This window comes from Gouania willdenowi, chromosome 10 (assembly GCF_900634775.1).
Source record: "Gouania willdenowi chromosome 10, fGouWil2.1, whole genome shotgun sequence".
Lineage (NCBI taxonomy): Eukaryota > Metazoa > Chordata > Actinopteri > Blenniiformes > Gobiesocidae > Gouania > Gouania willdenowi.
The window spans coordinates 18,518,575-18,539,840 of record NC_041053.1 but is presented as its reverse complement, the minus strand read 5'-3'; the positions used below and the strand labels follow the sequence as shown (position 1 = coordinate 18,539,840).

General features: G+C 39.6%; 1 protein-coding gene across 3 annotated transcripts in view; it reads right to left on the bottom strand.

Moving 5' to 3' along the window:
- LOC114471316 (A disintegrin and metalloproteinase with thrombospondin motifs 2-like) overlaps positions 1–14,911 on the bottom strand; it is a 152,311-nt gene extending 137,400 nt beyond the window's left edge. For 2 of the 3 annotated variants that reach the window (XM_028460045.1, XM_028460046.1), the window contains exons 1-2: positions 14,616–14,911; positions 12,367–12,794 (exon numbers count right to left, since the gene is read on the bottom strand). In XM_028460045.1, the coding sequence (XP_028315846.1) occupies positions 12,367–12,794; positions 14,616–14,703 (516 nt within the window). In that variant the 5' untranslated portion in view covers positions 14,704–14,911. The remainder of the gene's footprint in view (positions 1–12,366; positions 12,795–14,615) is intronic. The other variant, XM_028460047.1, reaches the window with a different exon arrangement.
- Positions 14,912–21,266: the final 6,355 nt, after the last annotated feature.

The window sequence follows — 21,266 nt, the reverse complement described above, 5'->3', positions numbered from 1 at the left end:
TGCACACAGAAATGAGCTAAACCTTTGCCCCTGTGCCATGGATCCCACATTATACCTCCTGTGTGGGTGGTGGGGGTTGTGCCTAAAGAGGGTGAGGTGCATGAAGTGAGATAGAAAGAGGATTACGAATGAACTGATGAGATAGAACACAACCTGACAATAACTGGCTTCTCCCTGGTGTGTCTGTGCCTGAGTGTCGGCGTGCGTGCAAGAGAGAAGCAGAGGATTACCTTGTGTAAAAAAAAAAAAAAAAAAAAAATCCTATTGTGATCCAAGTGATGCTGTCAATCAGGGCACTGTGAGGAGAGCTGTGTGTGTCTGTGTGTGCAGGAGGAACTAAAGGTGCAGATTAGACTAAAGGGCTGCATGAGTAAGCGGAGAAAACAGCCTCAAAACAGCATTCAATCATGGTGTCATATAAACAAACCAATTCATTGATACCCCTGATCTAGCAAGTAAAAAGAGTTTGTAGAAATATTTATTGTTACAGAGCAACCAGTCTCAATCCATATATTTCTGATCATATGATTGTCAATACGAAATGTACATGGAAACTTGTATGTTGTTTTGTGGACTTACCATTATTCAACAGTCGGCGCTCCATTGAATGATTTATAGACTCTCTTTTAAGACATATTGCAAATACTGTTTGTTATTGGTGGGTTTATTGCTGTTGACTCATTGTTAATCTAGATTTTTATGTTTTATTGTGTTTTGTTTAAATTGACCATTATAATGTAATGTTGACTTTAAAGGAGACATGCCTCCCTTTAGAGTCTTATTTGTGTAATATCAGCAATTCATGAAACTGCAACCCCCTACCTCCATACATTTATGGCTGTTTTCATAGTTTGTGTACTTTGGAGGTGGGCGTTTGACCCACTTCCATCTGTGCATATCACAATGGGTCTCATTGAGCACCAGTCCATAAAATCATATCATCTATAGTGTTTGGAGCAATTAACATATATTTAGTAGCAAGATGCATGACTTTTAAAATATCATAGGTGAAGAACAAATGCAGGTATTTCGATTATTTCCAGCAGTGACTTCTTTGTGTTATTTGAGAGTATATTTTCTTTAAAGATCTTTTAATTACTCCTTTTTTATTTGGTTACATATAAATATGAGGTCACCATTTTAGGGTGGAAAACATTCGTCACGCTATAATCTCATGCAACAAAATATCGCGCAACAGAATCTATGGAGCGCCTACATGACTTTTCATAGCCCACAGTTTTGCACAATATCAGACATGTCTGTCTGTTCATCTTATCAAAGCCATTGCTACACATTGAACTACTTATATGGTGAAAATACAGTAAAAATGTGTAATTTTCTCCCAAAACCTGAAAGTGACACATGTTTGTGTCCTTTAGCTATTACCCTTTTATGCAGTGAATTTAGTCATTTCTGTCTTTCTAAACCCTACGGGCGACCATGGCTCAGGGGGTAGAGGGGTCGTCTTCTTTGCATGGCAGCTCTTTCCCATTGGTGTGTGAATATGAGTGTGAATGAGCTGATATTGTAAAGTGCTTTGGGGCTATATAAATAAAGTCCATTTACAGATTGTTGTGAGAATTTAGCTGTATTTTATATCGCTTACTTTAAGGTGACAAGTCCAGAAAAAAGAAAACTTATGCTTGGTTTTGTTTGATTTTGAGAACCAGAAGAAAGGTACTTTAAGTTAAATTGACAAAAGCAATTTAGGATTTCAAGTCAAAGATGACATACCGTATTTTTTGGTCTATAGAACGCACCACTGTATTGGCTGCATTCCAATGATTTAGCAATTTTGCAAGACAAATCTACGTAATCTATTGGCTGATGAGGGTGCCCTTCAAACGCCAATCAGAACGGGCAGGTACGCAGGTGGAGATTTCTGTGTATTGTGATGGATTTCAACTGATGAGTTTCCATCTCCACATGAACTCACTTCCTTACTGCCCCACGTCTGCACATTTACAGCTTTTATGGTCAGTTTTTACTGTAACCAGACTGATACACCACTCTTTCTGTGTTCTTCTTGCTGAAAATATGTTATATTTGTATATCTCTAAATGGCTCTAAACAGTGGAAAAACGTAATCGAAATCTAATAGGAATTTCTAATGGGGGAGGGGGTCTTCCTACACCTGGTGGTTCTCATATGGAAGTCTCTGTAGTGCCTCCCAGAGGGCAGGAGGGCAAATTGCCTGTGCGCTTACTCGGTGGAGTCTTTGCTGATGTTAGTTGCTCTCCTGAGACAGCGCTTGGTGTGGATGTCCTCAACGGCAGGAAGTGAAGCTCCAGCGATGCATTTATAATAATAAGGTGGGTATAGGAACTCAGAATGACAAGGCTTTAAAGAGACAAGAGCTCAAAGTCTCCATTACATCAGGGCAGATTTTATAATTGTACAGATAAATCCAAAGCTTTCTCCATATGTTTTGTTAGGCGATCAGTCACATTGATCAAAGCATATTTCTTTCTATCTACTGCTGCACTCCAGCCCCCACACAGTCAGCTATTTGCCATACATGATTATGCAATATATTACATATGCTGGTACTGTAACAAATCCTGGGATAGTTTTGCACCGACCCCCAACACCACCACTACCACCACCAATAAAAAATACACTGGGAGTCTAAAAGTGATTATTTTTCTATTGCTTGAAAACCAAAACAGGAAGCTTTAGTAAGATTAGCAGGGTGTGAGTTTCTCTTATAAGGTGCGATTCATGCCTGCTGTACCAAGCAAGATGATTCTTAGCCAAAGACACTGGATGCAGACAGTCAGATGAGCTCTGTTCCATTACGAAACATGCAAAACATAAAATATAATTCTAAAATAATAACATCTGATTAGTTTTTTTTTTAAGTTTAAAGTTTTCTCTTCTTGTCAATAAAAAGGCAAATGTTGCCCTCTAACTGAACAGGTGCCAATGTTGTCCTATTGTTATCTTATTCTTCTTCAGGTTTGAACACATTAGGATTCTGCAGTGTTCTTCCATCCTCCCACATCTCAGTTACTCTCATTTTTCTTTTGTCTACCGGTACTTTCCCCGTAGTCCCTGTCTGCTTCCTTCCCTCTGATGTTGTTTGTGAGGATTAGGTGGGGATACCTGCCAGACGAGCAAAAGCTTAAAGAATACAAAGCCACCTGTGCACTAGCTGGAAGGGAAAACAGTGTGGCCCCTGGAGAAATGAGTCGACGGGGTCAGCGGCAGACAAGCAGGGGGCTTGTTAAAAGAGGAGAATGTCTCATCATGTTTTACCACGAAGGATGCCGGGACCTAACGAAGTGCTGATGTGGCCGGCATCGATTACCTTCTTGCTTGGTTCAGGGGCCTGTGGGATTGACTGTCATCCTGGTGGTAGTTGTCCAGTCTGCATGAAAGATTGTTCCAAAAAACGTGTGTGCAAAATCCAAACTCAATAATTGCAAAAGTGTGTGGAGCAATAAACCAACACAAAATGCGTTGGTTTATTAGTTTTTACCCTTAGGTGCTGTCATTCCAGCTCCCTCTTAAAACAGAAAATCTAACCTCAGCAGGGATTTGTGCATGGTTAAAGTATATACTTTTGCCCATTGTGACATTATCGCCAGATGTAAGCACATTCTTTGGACTGCAATAATCTGGTCGTGTTCCTAGAGTCTTTAAAATGTCTAGTTTGAAAATACTACTTACCTTGAAGTCCTTTTTATGTGTATTTCTACAAATTACATAAACTCATGTATTCAAAACTAAACAGTGTATTTATTTAGTATTTTAAACAGACATCTACATGAAAGAAAGAAGGGGTAAGATATTATCTTGTTTCATGACAAGACATCCACCTATCGTCTATACTCTATACTATTGTATCTTGACTATTGTCATATAGCCTAATCCGGCTCACTCAAGATTCAGAGGAACACCTTGGACTGATCACCAATCCATCAAGAAGCTAAGGCATTAACAGTGACACACATGTTCCCCTAACATGACACCAGTATAAAAACTCAACGCAGGAAGCCCAGGACAAGGACCATACCAACGGTAAAGATAAACAATCTTATCCTCAACATTCTGAAGTGGTGCATCTGTACATATATGGAGAAGAGATGCCAAAATCAATCTTTGCGGTATTCATATGTCTATGGTTTATGCGTACATGTCAAGTTATACAAGAGTCCTCAGAGAGTGCTAAACCTTGGCCAAGCTCCAAATATCCTCTTTGCCAAATATTGGCAGTTATTTAAATCAGTGATCATATACACTTTTAAAGGCTTGGAAAAAATGTGATAATAATATTTAATTAAGATACAGTAGGTACAAATGTATGGGTATCCCCATAAAAATCATGACAAAATGCGTCCGATCCAATCCTCATATACTGTTTGGGGTAGTTGAGGAACCAACCCGACCTGAGCCAAATTCCATAAAGATCAGTCATTTACGAACAGATTTCTGATTTTTTTAACTGATCCACAATCTGTATTTTGATCCGGATCCCAAACAAATTGGAGAACTCCAGCTATCAGGCAAAGAAAAGAGGAAATTTAAAAAAGTTGAAAACATTACCTCTTTGAAAGGAACATTTTTAGGATTCTAGGGAAAAATAAGGCTTTTGCTTCATTTTGCAGGACAAGTTTTCATGATCCTTCATTTATGATATGTTAAACAATAAACTTGTTCACGCACTGCTTGCACAACTCACAACACGAATAACATGATACAAAGTGATATTACAAGACTGATCAAAATCTAGGTTAAACATTGATGTTAGAAACAAATGAAGTCATCAACCTAATATCTCATTGACATGGAAATCCAATAAGTCTGTAACAGATCCAGTCCATTACAGCACATACATACTGCCTCGTCATATCAGTGTCCTCCTGCTGTAGTAATCATGACATCAGAGGTGTTTCCCTTAAATTGCTAGGGTAGCACAGCTCTATTTTCTCCAGTGAATCCTATAATTTCAGCTACTCAAACCAACCTTGTGTTCAGAGTCTGCATGTGAATGACAGAGAGCGAGAGGAAAGAGTGGTGAGGGGGCTGGTTAAGTGCACTGAGTGAGCGGCAGTAATCACAGCTCTGGTAAAAGCACTCGTTTGCTCTGTGTAGCATTCCTGAGAATGAGCCCACTCTGTTTGATTCTCTTTCTCTCTCTCCCTCTCGCTGTCTGATAATAGCTCTAGATTGAGTAATTGTGTGTTTGAGTAGAGCTACACTCCGGGGTGGAACCTGCAATCAGATACCAGGAACACTGTTTTTTTTTCTCTCTCACTATCTGTCTCTTCATTCATACCATGCCTCAGCAGACTGGCCTCTTCACACCCGGCCCTCCCTCTCGGCCCGTGGCTCCTGCTGGCCTCATCCTTTTGCTTTTTATTTCCTTCCACACACTGTCTTTTCTGCACAGCTTGTGGGGGCTAGGGTCAATAACAGCTGTGCACTGTGCTGTAATTGATGTCATCATTTCAATTTGAGCTGATTACATTTGAGGGTTGCTGATCGTGTGACCCAGGGTGGAATAACATAGTGTCGGGCCCAGTGAACTACCATGCCTGACTGAGCTTTACTGCCGGGCTGGCTGGATGAATGGATGGGTTTGCTAAGCCCAGGGCTGCCTCCTCTATTGACTTCTAATGTCGTGGTAATGAGTGAGTGTATTCCAGGGGCATGGCTGGCGCAAGTGTCTATGTCAATGGCATTTAGTGTAGGTCTGGGGCTATTATTGTGATTGGCCTGGCTCTCTGTCAACACTCGCTTCTACAGTAAGACACTCTACTTGAACTTGGTGTGTCAATACTTTGTGTGGTGTCTGTGGTTTTGTAAGCTATAGAGAACATTTCAAACACTTTCATCAGCAACAAATCCCATTACAAAATGTGCTACAGATAATGCCTGAAACCTAAGATAAATGTCTGAACATTTGAAATAGACAATATGAAAAACAAAGGTTATCTGATAAGTGTGTCAATTGAGTGGCAGGCGCTTCGCTGTGCCTCTTCAAAGCTAAAAGTAGATTGGCTTGATTCCAGGCCCCAGCCTTTCATTACAACATTCTGTAAATGTGTTTTCTCTGTGAACTTCAGTTTGCTACATCAGTGTGGAATCATGATGGTTTGGTTGATCGTCTTTATATTGATCGGAAGATTAAATACATTTTTTTCTGTTGGTCAATTAGCAACGAATGAAACTGGTTCTAGATAAAAAGGATGAAAGAATGACTTCAGTAATTTTTTTTAAATTACTGGTGGCAGGTAAATTGGGACTTCACCTTTAACCCATCTTCCCAGCCCTCCTTCACTTTAGTCATATTTGTTGAGTGCTTGAGGTTCACAGATCACAACAGTGCATATACACCTGAGGTTAGCTGAATATGTGCTTAAGAATTCAGAACTAAAACTGAAACAATTCAAAACTACAAAAACCCTTGTTCTTTCTTACAAGCTGTCAAGCAGGGAGGGGAGCCTGGCTTCTTCTGCCTGTGTTACAACTACCTGCAGTTTACAAATCATTCAAATTAACAGTTAATCCATGCTGACATTTTAAGTATAACCATTTTTTTGTTCACATCTGCTAGATAAAACCAGTAACATCCTCTCTTTTTTAGTGTACGCCAGAAAGCAGCAAGGTTTACATGAAACCAAACTGGTGCCTGAACCACAGATATAGATATTTACATACTCTTAGGTCAAAGGTCCAATGCAACAACCTAATCAACCTACACACATGATACTGACCCATAGGAGGTTATTGGAGTGCCTGGAGAAAACACATGCACACAAAGGCAGAACTTGCATCCTTGGGTGCAGAGAGTGAGACAGCGTTACTACAACCCAATCACGACCACACGGAAATGATCCAACCTGCATAACCTGTCAATGCTTTGGGATTTCTCATGCAGATGATGCCTGAGTCTTTTTTAATTGTTGCATCAAAATGATGCTGCTTTCTTCTAGCTTTCTCAGCAGAACACACCAAAACCAACAATCATACATAAACACACACAAATAAAAAAAAAAGGCCACAACGTGCACAGTATCAAGGCTAATTATCTGCCAACATAAACCAATGGCTTCAAGTAAGATCTGCTACCTGCCTCTTGGGTGCAAACCTCTTTCCTGCATAGACAGCGGGCCATACCCTTAACCTTCAGCACTACTTTTCTGATCATTGCTTAACAGCAGAATTGTTGCTAAAAACAGACAAAGACTGCTCACTAAAGCAACACTGCCTCTCGCTGTCGCTTTCTTTTTTTTTCTTTTTTCTGGAGCTCTGAATCTGTGGGTGTCGGGGAGCAAAAAGCTGTCTGACACATTCTTTTTCTTTCTTTCTCTGTCATTTTCCTGACTCGTTTAATGCCATCATTAGGAGAGCTCCCCTGCTTGCTGATGCTGCTGCTGCTGCCCCCCCCAAAAAAACCCAGAAGGAGCAAGAACTATGGGTGGAGACAAAAGTGCGCACTGGTTTTTGTCATGAAAATTACTCGGAGAAACTGTTTTTTTGTATATTTTGAGGCTCTCATTCGCCTGAGCTCCTGACCATACTGAAAGTATGACGTTTGCTTGTGTAAAGGTCTGCAACACACAACACTGGAAACATATGTCTCGTTATCCAGGTGTGCATCCACCTGGATTGTAGGTGTTAAACTCGTGATGACAGGTAACACACTTCCTCTGTAACAATATAGAGACATAAACATCACTTCTCAGCCTGACTGTCACATGTGATCGTTTTATGGCGAAAGGTAGGAAGCGTCCTGAATAAGTCACATTTCCATCTCAGGATAACCCACAAGAATGCTGCATTTAGAGTCCCAGATTAGTGCATTATTCATGAGAAAGAATTCAGACACGTGGATGACAGTCATTTTACACAAAGGTCACACAAAGACCTTAATCATTGGTTAGCTTGTTGGAAGTGCCCACTGGTGAACAATATCCTACACATATTTATTTTCTAATCATCCATTTCTAATCTTTCTGAAATTCTGATGGTGGTTTTAGCACCAAGGTTCTAATAACATGTTTTTCACTTTGAACTTGTCCATGTACCTTTTTTTTTAAGGTTTTTAGGATTGAACGTACAAAGGTTGATTAGAAAGACCTCTGTTTGAATACTTCTGTCATATATTATTAGTGATTTTTAACCTATATGGACTCGGTGCGCTGTGTCAAAATGTCCACTTTTAGATAGTGTGCCGAAATGTAACCTATTACACTTCTTAATACAATTATTTTCATCAACAATGTCATCAATATGTAGAGACGCTTTTCCATGACCTTGCAAAACAGACGGAAAAAAATGGAAGTCACATCTTGAAGCAGAAAAAAGCAATCTGCTTTGTTTTTATGCTCTTTATTTAAAATCAGGCCTCAACATGACACGGAAATGCTTCACATGCATGTTTTGTGACAATATCATGTAATTGCATACTATTCTCTTGAAACAAGTAATTGAATGTCGAGAAAATGTGACAAATGGACGAATATGTCCAATTCCGCTGATAATCCCTTTCGAAATCATGCGCTATGCGTTGTGCTTTGACTAGTGATCACGTTATCCTGTGATTAAAATTGCTTGCAGAGCTTCATCTATTGTTTATTGTGTAATGACATTATTATTATCATCCAAAAAGACACTGGTATAAAGACAGATTTTGTATTAATACAAATAATGATGAGTTTACCTGGTTACACATCATGGCAGAAGCATTGCACCTCAAAGCCCACGGCTGTGAGTGATTTGGTGCATTCACCGGTTGCTGTGTATTAAAGGTATTCAAAGTTTCACAAAAAATGTTTTGTGACCATATCACGCATTTGCATGGTAGTTTTCCCCATTAAAGGAGTGGCTGAGGGTCTAGCAGTGTGGCTAATGGCGCTCTAGCGACAAATTCAGCGTAATTATCCAGTTTTCGTAAATCATCTTAAGCATATAAAACATAAGATAATAACAGTAGTTGACTCTATTAATATTATTTAGCATGTTTGGGGCAATTTATGGAAGTTTAATAGCCAGGAAAGTCATCTAAACAGGGAAAGAGAAATAAATACTCCTCCATGTCAACAGGTGGCAGTATAGAGCAAGATAAGGGGACCATAAGGAATTACACCACTTTTCCTCTTTTCAAATCACACAAAAAAATGGAATGCATAAAAAACGATTTGTTTTCATATTTTTCACTTTTAGGTGAACTAAGAACGAAGAGACTTTCTACATACAATAAAAAAGAGGCTCAAACTACACATGAATGCACCTGACTTCACACCCACATGAGGCCAACACAGCCAACAGTGTCCACACCTCTGAACAAACATTGGAGGTACAGCTGAAGCAGTCTGCAAAAGTGCACGGAGCCACTCATGAACACAGAAATGCTATGTGGGACCACTAAATTAAAGATGAAGTTTTCTTCCTGGTTTTGGTCTTGATGTTTGCAAAAATTCTGACACTTTTGATTGGGCGCCTCTGAGCTTAAACATTATCAGAAAAATCTGTAAAGATTCCAATTTGTTCAAATCTGATATTTCATAGAGTTTTTAATATTTTATTGTCACTCTCTTAATAAAAAATCCTTAAACTAAACTACTGAAATAAAACCATTAGTGGCAGAATCATGTAACTGTTGATTCACCCATGTGTTATGTGCCAGAGGTGTCAAACTACACATTCAGACAAGAACTTCAGGCCAGACTGTAAAAATCCAGGCATTTTGTCAAAGAAATAACTCGTAAATCATCAGTTAAGAATGCAAATTACAATTTACAGTACACTGAGATTCTGAAAATGGAAAAATGTGGATTAAATAATTATAGAATTGCTTAAAACACACATTTGGGATCCGCTTTCAGCCCTTTATTCCTTTTGTCAAATAGCAGATCTTTTCAGCTTTTTCATAGCCTCTGCACTCACCAGTGTTCAGCCATCAATATGTTTTTCTTCATTTACGCCTGTGTGTTCCTGCTGCCCTGCTGGTACACGTCAAAGCATGAGAACACTCTGCTGCAGGTCTGTGGTAACTCATACATTAAGCCTGCAAACAAGATTTACCTCTGATTCCTATCTACAGGCAGATGGTCACAGATTTACCTCCACGCACTCAGTAGATGTTAGCGTTCACAGCGGCAGCGAATGCTAAAACCTTATTTGACTGAAGATGCAAACACACACACACACACACACCCGCACCCGCAGATTAATTTCATTGTGTCCTACACTTAGGAATACACACACACACACACACACACTGGGAACGACCAGCTGATCACAGTTCCTCCCATACAGAAATCCAATTCCCTCCTTTTGTCCAGTCAGGTGTTTTCCATTTTTCCTGTTTGCTCCGTTCCTCCTCACACTGTGCATTGATATTAAATGTTACCTACAAACACTCTAGCAATCTTGTGGCTTGCGCTACATTTGAAGGTACCCTTTGCTTGTCATGTGGCAGTAAAATTGGACCTTATAAAGCACATGCCTATTCATAAACATAAAAATCAGCTAAAACAAACACTGACAAATATGGATAAATAATTATTTTGATTTTAACATCTTGAACCATGTGCTTGCTACAATTAACTATTTGTCTTAACTGCCTTTTTGGTGTTTTTGAATTGCTTCTTAGTAAAGACACACACAAAAAAATACATGCTGTGCCCATACAACGCATACTGGATTCATTTCCTTAACACAAGCCTCTCTTATAATGCTGCAAAATTGATTAAAACTATCCAAAGAAGTGTGTTTAGCTTTTTAATCATTTGTTACTCAAATGTGCCAATTATTTTCCAATAGTTTTGTCCACCACAGCGGGTTAACAACTTGTGTTTTGGCTTTAAGGATGAACCCTAGCATGTCTGATAGGATGACAAAGAGCCATTTCTTTGCCATATCGATCACAATTGGAATAAAGTCATTATAACAAAATATTCCATGCAAAAATATTGTTGGAGTCAAGATCAACACGATGGTAGGTGTATGTAAGGCACAGATGTTTGTTATCTTTGATCTACAATCTTTTAGGAGTATATCTTTATACAAAATGGACAACAGGCTCCAAAATGACAGGAGAGAGTGAGCAGCGACAGTGGTGAGCTGCTACTGGCTGGTGTCAAACTAAGTGGGCATGTTGAGCCGGTGCTGTCCTGGCTCCTTGCCTGCTCTCTCAGCTGCTCCTCAGTCTCTGGGGTCCTCAGGCCTAAACGGATCCAGTTGCTGCTGCTCAGCTCCAGTGGTGGCCTCAACTCACTCTCTAATAACCATCTTCAAAATGAAGGGAACTCCTTTTTCACAGATCTCATCGTGCTCAAATGTGCATATCTCCCTATGTTTACTTCACTTGAGTCCCTCCTTTTCCTTACTCGTCCCTTTCACTTGATCCTGAAGCACACGTCCTTACGCTTCTCTCATCCTCTCTTGTGCCCAGTATTTCTAAATGTCGACAACGTTTCATTGCGCTTTGAACGTGTTTCCCTTGAAGGTTGTCTTGGGCAGGAGCCTCGTGACACCCGCGAAAAAGTTTTTCCAAAACACTCTTTCGATACATTTCAATATAGAAAAGCCTAAAATAACTCATTGTGAAAGCGTAAAAACTTTTTTGCGATATTTTAGTGTTTTTTCAAAATTCAGGTGTTTCCATTACCAGTTTTTATTGCGCTATTTAGATTTTGCAAATTTCCAAGGGTAATGGAAACGCAGCTTCTTACCAAAGAACTACCAGACCAATGCCAAGACCACTTTAGAGGACAACAAGGACTCTAACAGTGTAAACCTAAAGATGACCTCTGAAGCTGGGTTTCCATTACAGATTTTCGCAAAACAAAAGCGACATTTCTAAATGTCGACAAAGTATAATTGCACCAAGTGTTTCCATTGAACGTTGCTTTGAGCAGTAGCCTCGTAACGCCCATGAAATCTCGTCCCGCGAGACTTTGCTGCAGAAAGACAGACGCACAAAACCTGTTTATAACACCCCATATTCCTTTGTTGTTTCACATCTAATGTGGCAGTAATAAATTTTAAGTATAATGCTAAAAAATGTCCCGGTTCACTCCTCTGTTTACACGTACCGCGTTACCTTTTCTCAAGAGAGAAGTGGTCATGTGACCAGGTACGTCTGTGATGTGTATTTGCGGAAAAGGTGTTTCCATGGCGCTTTTGCGACATATTTCAATATCAACAAGTCTGAAATTCCTCCTCATGATAGCGTGTCTTTTCGAAATTCAGGTGTTTCCATCACCAGTTTTTATTACGCTATTTAGATTATGCCCATTTCCAAGAGTAATGAAAACCAAGCTTCAACCAGTGCAGTTTTATACAGTTTTACAATGAGCCTGACCAACACAGGAGCAGTCAAAGCCCAGGAAACAGAAAGTGTGCACTTACCAAGCCATCACAGTTGCTGAGAGCCACGGTGGCTCCTGGCGTGTCTGTGATGTCGCCCACATACAAGCATTCATCAAGCAGTGGCTCAGAATGCCGAGTGCTGTCGCTGTCATCTCGCCACTCCATCTTGGCTCCGGGGGCCACCAGCCTGGGGTTGTGGCGCAGACGCAGGTGGAACTCCCGGCCGAAGACGGTGACGTTGTAGTAAAGCTCCTCCTGATGAGTCGCGGGCTCTTGGTTGTTCTTGGCCTCTGTTGTACCTTCCCACTCATCATCGCCTTCTTGTACCTCCCTCTTCCGGCGCCTACGGGACTGCTCTCCTCCTACCATGCGGCCAGATGAGACGGCATGTGACAGGAAACGGCCTTCTGCATCCACACTGATTGGCCTAACCAGTCCATACTCCCCCAGGACGTTCTGCAGGGAGTCTAGGGGAAAGGATGGAAGAGGAGCAAAAGAATGTAATTTGGTGAGCCAAACACAACATGAGAAAAACTATGATGGAGAAACGGTGGAAGACAAAACATTTTCAAATATATATATATTTTATTTTTTTTTTTATTTATTTTTTTTTTTTTTAATGGAGAAAAGAGATGGACACATTAAAGGGGAATGAGGGGGTATAGCTCTGCAAAAAGTTAATAGGGAGTAATGAGTAAATGGGGAAAAATGTTGGGGAAAATTGAGGAGAGGGATTAGCAACTGTCAGATTATTTCTTACTGCATCTGAAAGATACACCAGTGTTTGTTTTGTTGATTAATAATTTAGTTTTTTGTCAATTACACTGTTAAAACTGTTTAATTAAATCTACTTATAATTGATCATTTAAAAATAACAGTATTGGACATTTTGACCAACAAATAATGGGAAAATTTAAATGTTTAAACACTAAATTAAATAAGAAGTAATTCCTTCATATTTGTTGTTATTTTTAAGGCAGGTTGGTGCAAACTGTGGAACATAATTAAGAGTGAGTGGGTCTTCCATCAGTGTGTATATGCAGATAGGAGTAATTATGAAAAAAAAATCTTGTCATGTCATCTGAATTAGTTATATGGACTAAATGAAATTAAAAAGAAGAAAGAAAAAGAAAGACTAAATGAGGCAAAAAAAAAAAAAATAACAATAATTTCAAATGACTGAAACGAAGGCTATAAATCCAAAGTGTCAGTCAAAACGAACAGTGATGCACCGTGCACATCATCTCCCGCTCTGCCCCACCCATGAACCTGGAGGCGACCCTGCTGGTGCGTTTGGAAACGGCCGCCTCAGCAGTGCGCGCTGCGCTCATCACACCTTCAGTGCCCTTCCACCCGATCACATGGACCATGGTGCTCATTGCGGCGTTCTCACGCTATTTTTTATTTTATTTTTTTATCTCCGACAAAACACCCAGCTCGATGAAAGACGAAAAAAAAAAAAAGAAGAAAGGAAAGAAAACAGTCACCTTAATCTCAAAATAACAATCGATCGCATGATCTAGTGACACATTATCACAGCAACGTAAAAAAAAAGAAAAAACAGAGAGAAAGATAAGATTCATTAATAATGGGGAAATCTCTCCAGTTCCCATGTGTCCATGTGCAATATAGAGGCACCCTGCAGAGGTGCTGCCCGAGCCCTCACACTGACACACACACACTCGATCCAAGGCCACCTTAGGGTGTCACTGTCATCCTATCCCGGCGCACAATAATATCACCCATAGTCCTAAGTGCCCTAAATTCTTAAAACTCCCAAAATACCATGTGGAGATATTATCATTCTATTTATCATTATTATCACAAAGTTTGTTAATAGATGATCACACACACACACGCACACACATCTGCAGATATCCCATGAATGTCTGTGCAGGATGAGATGATTTGATAATAGTGCGATCAATAAGCTGACATCCGACTCCAGCGTCCTGTGACAGATCAATAGCTGCGACAGCGGCCGAGTCAGATAATGTCAGGCTATACTTCTCTGCAGGATGGGACAGTGGAGCAAACATCTGATGAAGATGATCACTGAATCCACGAGGAAAGAAAACCAAAACAATGCTCACAAACCTTCGGAAAGTCCCTGTCAAAGCCCTCAAAACGGGACGCGCATAAGTTACAAAACGCTTGCCATTGGCTGGGAAGTGAATGTAATCAAAAGCAATGGTGATGGTGATCTGATACCAGACTTCCCTCCAGGGAGGAGCGCACATCATCACATTTATAAACAGTGTGCACACGTTGGACTGAGCTGTACTCACCAACGCTACTGGCGATGAAAAGGCCGCTGGTGTGCAGCAGAAAGGCCGGGAATATCATTAAGACCGTAAATCCTGGTGAGAGACCCATGGCAGCTCCGAACTGCGCAGGTGAGAGAGTGGGACTCCGGGCTCCAGTGTGGTGAAGTTCCCCCGCCTGGCGAGACCAGCCACGCCACGACAGCAACAGCACAGCAGCCCGCTACCAGACTGCCACCGGGAGACACCGAGCTATCCTCCTCCTCCTCTCTCTCTCTACCTCTAACTCTCTCTCTCTCTCTCTCTCTCTCTTTAACTCTCTCTCTCTCTCTCTCTCTCTCTCTCTCTTTAACTCTCTCTCTCTCTCTCTCTCTCTTTAACTCTCTCTCTCTCTCTCTCTCTCTCTCTCTCTAACTCCATCCTCTAGCCGTGTACGTCCCTCCACCCTCCACCCTTCTTCATCCTCCTCCCGGCACGCAGAGCACCGGGGGTCCCACCCACTCCCCGTGTGTCTCCGCTGTGAGCGCAGGCTGTTTAAAGAGACTCTGGCCCCACAGCTCTCACACTTTAGGAGGAAAATAATTCAAGCAGCGTTACACTGAGGCTCAGTGAGCAGTTCGCTCCTTCACTACCACTAATGCTGCTGCTGCTGCTGTGAGCCTTCCTCAAACTTTCACTATCCCGTCCCGCGTCCTGCGTTTCAATGAGCAACAGCTCCCCCTGTGGTCACTTCCAGGAACCGCAGCGGGATGTTTCCAACGGGCCCGTGGGTCCAATCACACCAGCTCATCCTGCCTTCATTCTCTTTTATTATGGGGAGAGATTTGTCTGTAAAATATGCATGTGTTTTTCACATTTTCACACGTGTTTCTCAGATCCACAAATAAATGCACAATGTACACGTGTGATACGACAAGAAGATCTAATAATGTCACTGCAGCCTTCCCTCGTCTCCTGCTGATCATAGTACCACTCTTGGTTTGACAAAAAATACTTTTTTTTTTCTTCTTAATTTGTATGTTTTTTTTTTATTAGTAATGAAAATTAATAACTTCATTCTAGTGTACTGTAGACTAATGAAACTATCCAATATAATTTAGCTCTGATCTGAAACTTTATTTTTTTTGTAGTAAATAATACACTAATAATCAAACATTGCCTAAATTAATTTACTGTTCACAGGGGTCACCAACCTTTCTAAAACTGTGATCTACTTCATACTGTATAGTCCACAGGGCTACCAGTTAGAAAAGCACTACATTTTTACTGTTTCAAGGTAAGATAATAAGGAGCAGTAACTTAAAAAAAATAGGAAATGTTGAGGTTTCTTTCATTTGAATATATATATATATATATATATATATATATATATATATATATATATATATACAACATACCACTGACCAGACATCAAATCTGCAACACTTAAAAACATTAAATATTTAAAGATGGTTACTAAAACATCATCACGTGCAGCAGTATTTAACACTACTATCTGTCATATGTAGTTATCTTTGTTAGTTTGAATTCTGGAAATTGAATCAGATTTGACATATTACATACGTATATTTCTAAATCAGTAATTTTACTTGTATGTTTTAAAAGAAGTAAAGTAATTTCAAAACAGCATATTGAATGCTGGTTATATTCTCAGTTTTAGAGTTCATAAATGTAGCTATACATAGAAGCTGAATTTATTATTATTTATTATTGAATACATTTTTTATACTAAAAATAATTGTACATTTTGACAAACTTTTTATTTTATACAGATACCTTTGTGGAAATTAATATAGGTTTTAATTGCGCAATATGTGGTTTCTTCCTTTTTAAGTTTATACATGAGATGTTTACTGTATGCAAGGGATCCATGGCAACATTTATTACCAAAAATAAACATGGGGGGGTGAAAGTAACTAGTAACTTTCACTATGAGTACTATTTAATTCAGCTACTTTTTACTTGCACTTGAGTATTTTATGTATGACTTACATGTACTTTTACTTGGTAGGATGTATCAGTACTCTTAACACCTCTGCACATTTACATTCATCTGTTCACCGCTTGCTCCATTTTCAGGGTTGCGGGGTAACAACATACATATTTAATCTCAAATTGCAATGTATGGGCACTGAAGGGAAGCCTTCCTCCTGCATGAAACAGCCCATGATCCCAAAACCTGTCACAAGGACTTTTATTTTCATGTTTATTGCTTTAAAAACTTGCGTGTTACTTTGGGTAACTCCTCCATGCTCCCTCCATATCCAACATGTAAATATCTACAATTAATCACGGAAGAATAAACACTTCTAATACAAGGTCCGTATAATGAAGAAAACCAGAATTTGCACTGCCTCAAATAACTGTCCTCCTTCTACTTTGAAAGGACACAGATGATCCATGTGTATACTTTTATAGCATTGGTTTTTATCTTTTTTGGCTCAGTCTAATGGTATGATGACCTTTCTTTGAAAAAGGAGTATTCTAGTTTTCTTGTGAAAGGATTCCTCACCTATTCATTTGTAAATTCTTTATTTTCCAGGCAATTATAGCTTACAACCTTGTATCAACGTTATCTTTTATCTAATCCACATTTTATCTGCTCACTTTTACCTAAAAAATGTTATTTATTGTCCAACGAAGCTCTTTATCATGTTAACTAATACAGTATGAATGAATTTATCTTTTTACATTCAATAGCTACAATCTGAAATTACTGTAAACAATATAATGGTGAATCTACTTTGCTAATAAAACTTTCAAAGATGTATTTTACGTCACCACTCTTCAATTTGTTATCTTGGATTATGATATTTTAACACAATAATTATTTTCTGACCTGCTCCACTGCGACACATAAATATTGCACTGCATTTTACACTTAGCATTTTGATATTGATAATACGTGATTATGATGTAAAATAGAATAGAATAAAATAGAATAGAAAATAATATATTTGGTGGGATAAAAAGCAACCAAAGCTGAAGATTAGTTTATTAAAAAAAAAGTGGCATGCATGTCTTTTGTTTCTGTATTCCTTTTTTCAAGAATTCCTCCTGTAAAATAATGTTCTGTCCAAAAGTGGTGATGATGAGTTTCTCGAACACGTGAACGTCAATCATTAAGACATTAAGACTCTGAGCTTGCAATTACAAAGAAAGTGTGCATGAAAGTGGGTTGTACCCTGAACTATCATATCTACTGGGTATAAAATTAAAACCTGAATTATCGATGAATTGTCGTCCAAGGCTGTGTAGGAATCCATATTTACCGAGACTTTACTGCAGACACTAAGACACCTCTAAAGCCGCGCCCTGTTTGCCCTGCAGTGTTGCTGCCATGATTGAGATCTGTCTCAGTTTTATTTCTGTCGCCTCTCAGTGACCACAAGACCTTCCTTTTCACATACTCACACCATCCGTGTTGCCCTCCATGCCTATACCAACAAACCCCTCCCTCACTTTGCTCCTGGTTGCTTTGCTGTTGCCATGGAGATACCAAGCCCTGCACCTTCAAAGTACTCTTGGAAAGGGAGGGGAGATGCATGCAGACGATAACATGGAAAGTCTTGTGTTTATCGAGGTTCTTATTGCCGAGTTTGCCGGGATTTTGCGAGTGTCTGTGTGTTTACATTTGTCGTTGAGGACGGTGATCAGATGTCCATTGCTGGTGCACGTTCAAACAGATTGTGAGTGCAGCAGTAAAGCTGCTCGGTGAGAGGAGACAAGCGGAGAAAGTCTGTTGTGTCCTCAACATGTTGTGTAGTTTTTTATGCGTCGTGTTAAATAAGTGGGTTAGTGACAAGTTGTTGACTGTTGAGTTTTCCTCCACGTTGCTAAACTTTATTTGTTTCATGGTCTGGTTTGTTGCTTATTAACTCACAGTGCTTGCATGTATCAATGACTCAGTAAGTTTTCACCACCTGTGAGTTGATTATGCTGCATGTAGTCACAACTATACTGAGTGAGCATATGCCAAACAGTGTCCTGCAGAGCAGGCATCTCTAGTCTCTCCAATGACTCCTGCAGTCCAAGCAAGGTCAAGCAGCAGGCCACCGTGTGGATGCATGTATTAGCATTCCTTATGTGCACCAGGACAGGTGTTTCCAGAGCCTCTGAGAGGTCACAAGACAAGTCTTTAAAACACCACCCTGACACCAGTGACTACTGAAAGTCAGTTGAACTAACTCTACATTGGGAATGTGGCATACATTATATAATAAGAATGAAAATAGTTACCAGTAAAGAACATGAACGTAAATGGGTGGTCCTTTGGGTGGGCAGAATAAGTGATGCATGATGTACACCACAAAGTAGTTCAATCCTTAATCAAGCACACACAATGATCATTATTAATCTCCATTAAAGATTCTTTGTATTCATCGCATCTGACGATCAACCACAGACTGACTTCCAACTTCACCTGAACTGAAATCCAAACCAGACTTCACTTTGTTACCACCTCATTATAGATACCTCCACCAAGGAGGTTATATTGGTATTTGTGTGTTTGTTTGTTTTCATTATTCAATTTATTTGTTAACAGGATTACGTAAAAAGTACTAAACATATTTTGACAAACTTTTCACCCAAGTGAAGTGAATCAATGGAAGAAAATGTAAATAAATCATATTTGGTTTGTAAATGACCGATCTTTATGAAATTTGTCTCAGTTATGTTGGGTTGGTTCCTCAATTACTCAACCAAGGTTCATCTGGATTGGATCCGGATGGCACTATTCATTATCATTGAGGATAGAAATGTCTTCCAAAGTGTGAATGATCATAGTACTATGATCAGGATTACTGATCCAGATAATTGTCAACACCTGGCAAAGAAGATATTTGAAACTTGGCGGAGGTTTGCGCTCTCTGAGTGCTCTTGTTTCAAAGTATTTTGCATTGTTAACAACACAGACTCTCATGCACACTCTCACTCACTATTGATTAGTTAGCAGACATAAAACAAGCAAGTTTTCCATTGGACACGTCAATACAAATTGTGATATTTTCTGGATTTGCCATTCAAGAAATGTCAACCAAATGTTCTTGTGACTAATTTTTAAATCACAAGTAATGATTTATTCACTTGTCCATATGTATAAGACAACTAAATAATTCTAGTCTTTACTAAGACCATTTGTGGCAATACACCAAGATAATAGAATACATGCAGTCAAAAAAAGCCTGTATGCTAAAAGCTCTGTAATTGAACCAGAACCCAATCCTGCTAAGAGCTAACCACACTAGCAGAGACAAACTCTGCCCTCTGACCTCTGTGGGCACAGTAGCCATTGCATTCAACCTGACCACAGGAAGCTCAAGGTCCTGCCCAGGAATGGTTCTATTGTTGTACTGTAATTATCTGTCGAGAGCAAAGAGTAGGAAGAGGAATCCATGGCTGACTAATTACAGACCAATTACTGAAGCGGTGACAGGATCGAGTCATGGAGTACACAAAGGTGATGCATTGGCAGGCAGAAAACGTGTCAATCGGTGCTATCCCTACTAGTAATGCAGCTTTAACACCAACAGTAATGCATTTTATAGCATCCAGGCAAACATAGGGTAATACATTAATTTAAGAACTATTTGTTGTCTGTTTTTAGTTACCATTTGAACATGGAACCTTAGCTTTACAATTAATTGGTTATTGACCAAATGCTTGAGGATTCAAACCCATCTCATTATTTCAGCTATTATTGTAAATGAAAATTAGCTTGCTGTCAGAGGGAATTTTAAGCCTGACTTTTAATAAATGACAATGAACAATGACCCATGCAATCCTGATTTGATATTCGGAGTAAACTGGAGTAGCCAGAAAGAACCAATCCAAGCAAACAGAGTACTTGCAAAGTCCACGCAGAAGTACCAGTTCCTTTTTATGTGAGGCCGAAGGTAAAACCAAATGCCACAGATCTCAAATCCACCCATTACTGTAGAAACTACTGTATACAGATAACTCTTCACAAGGACACATTACCTGTTTTTTTTGTATTAATGTAATTGTGGGAATGATGTTCTTCCAAACAATTTTTTTTAAAATAATATATATATTTAACAATTAACAACAAAACAGGATTATTTTCAATATAGCCTAACATTTTGTTGTTAATTTTGTAATGATTGCAATATTGAAGTACAAAAGCTAACAGAAAACCTGTAATTAAAAAAATTGTGGTGTGAGCACAATACATTTCAGTCACAGTTTCACTCATGAGGTGTTATAACCCCTCATAGGCAGGTCTGGTTTTCAGAGGAATGAAAATAGTACTCAGCCTGGGCCTCCTTGTATCCCATTGGTGCTGCGGGCCTAGCTGGTCTTTTAGGGCAGGGGTGGCACCTACTGTAGGTTCACAATAGTGGCTCCTGCACACACATCGGTCGCAGATATACAGCATGCCTTAGGTTTAGCCATAAACTTGTTTTGGGATTAGCTTTGGATACGCTGATTCCAAATATCAGTTCTAGGTGAAATTACTCACCCTTTCCCTCTGTTTACAGACATCATCATACTGAAGATTACAATAGATTACAAACCACAACACAATATTCCCAGCAGTAGCATCGCATTAAACTTTCAGCACAACCAAAATAGTTGACTCTGATGACTTTCCCTAATCCTTCCACTGTCCCACCCTAACTCCCTTTCCCCCGTTCCTTTCCCCCTCATCAT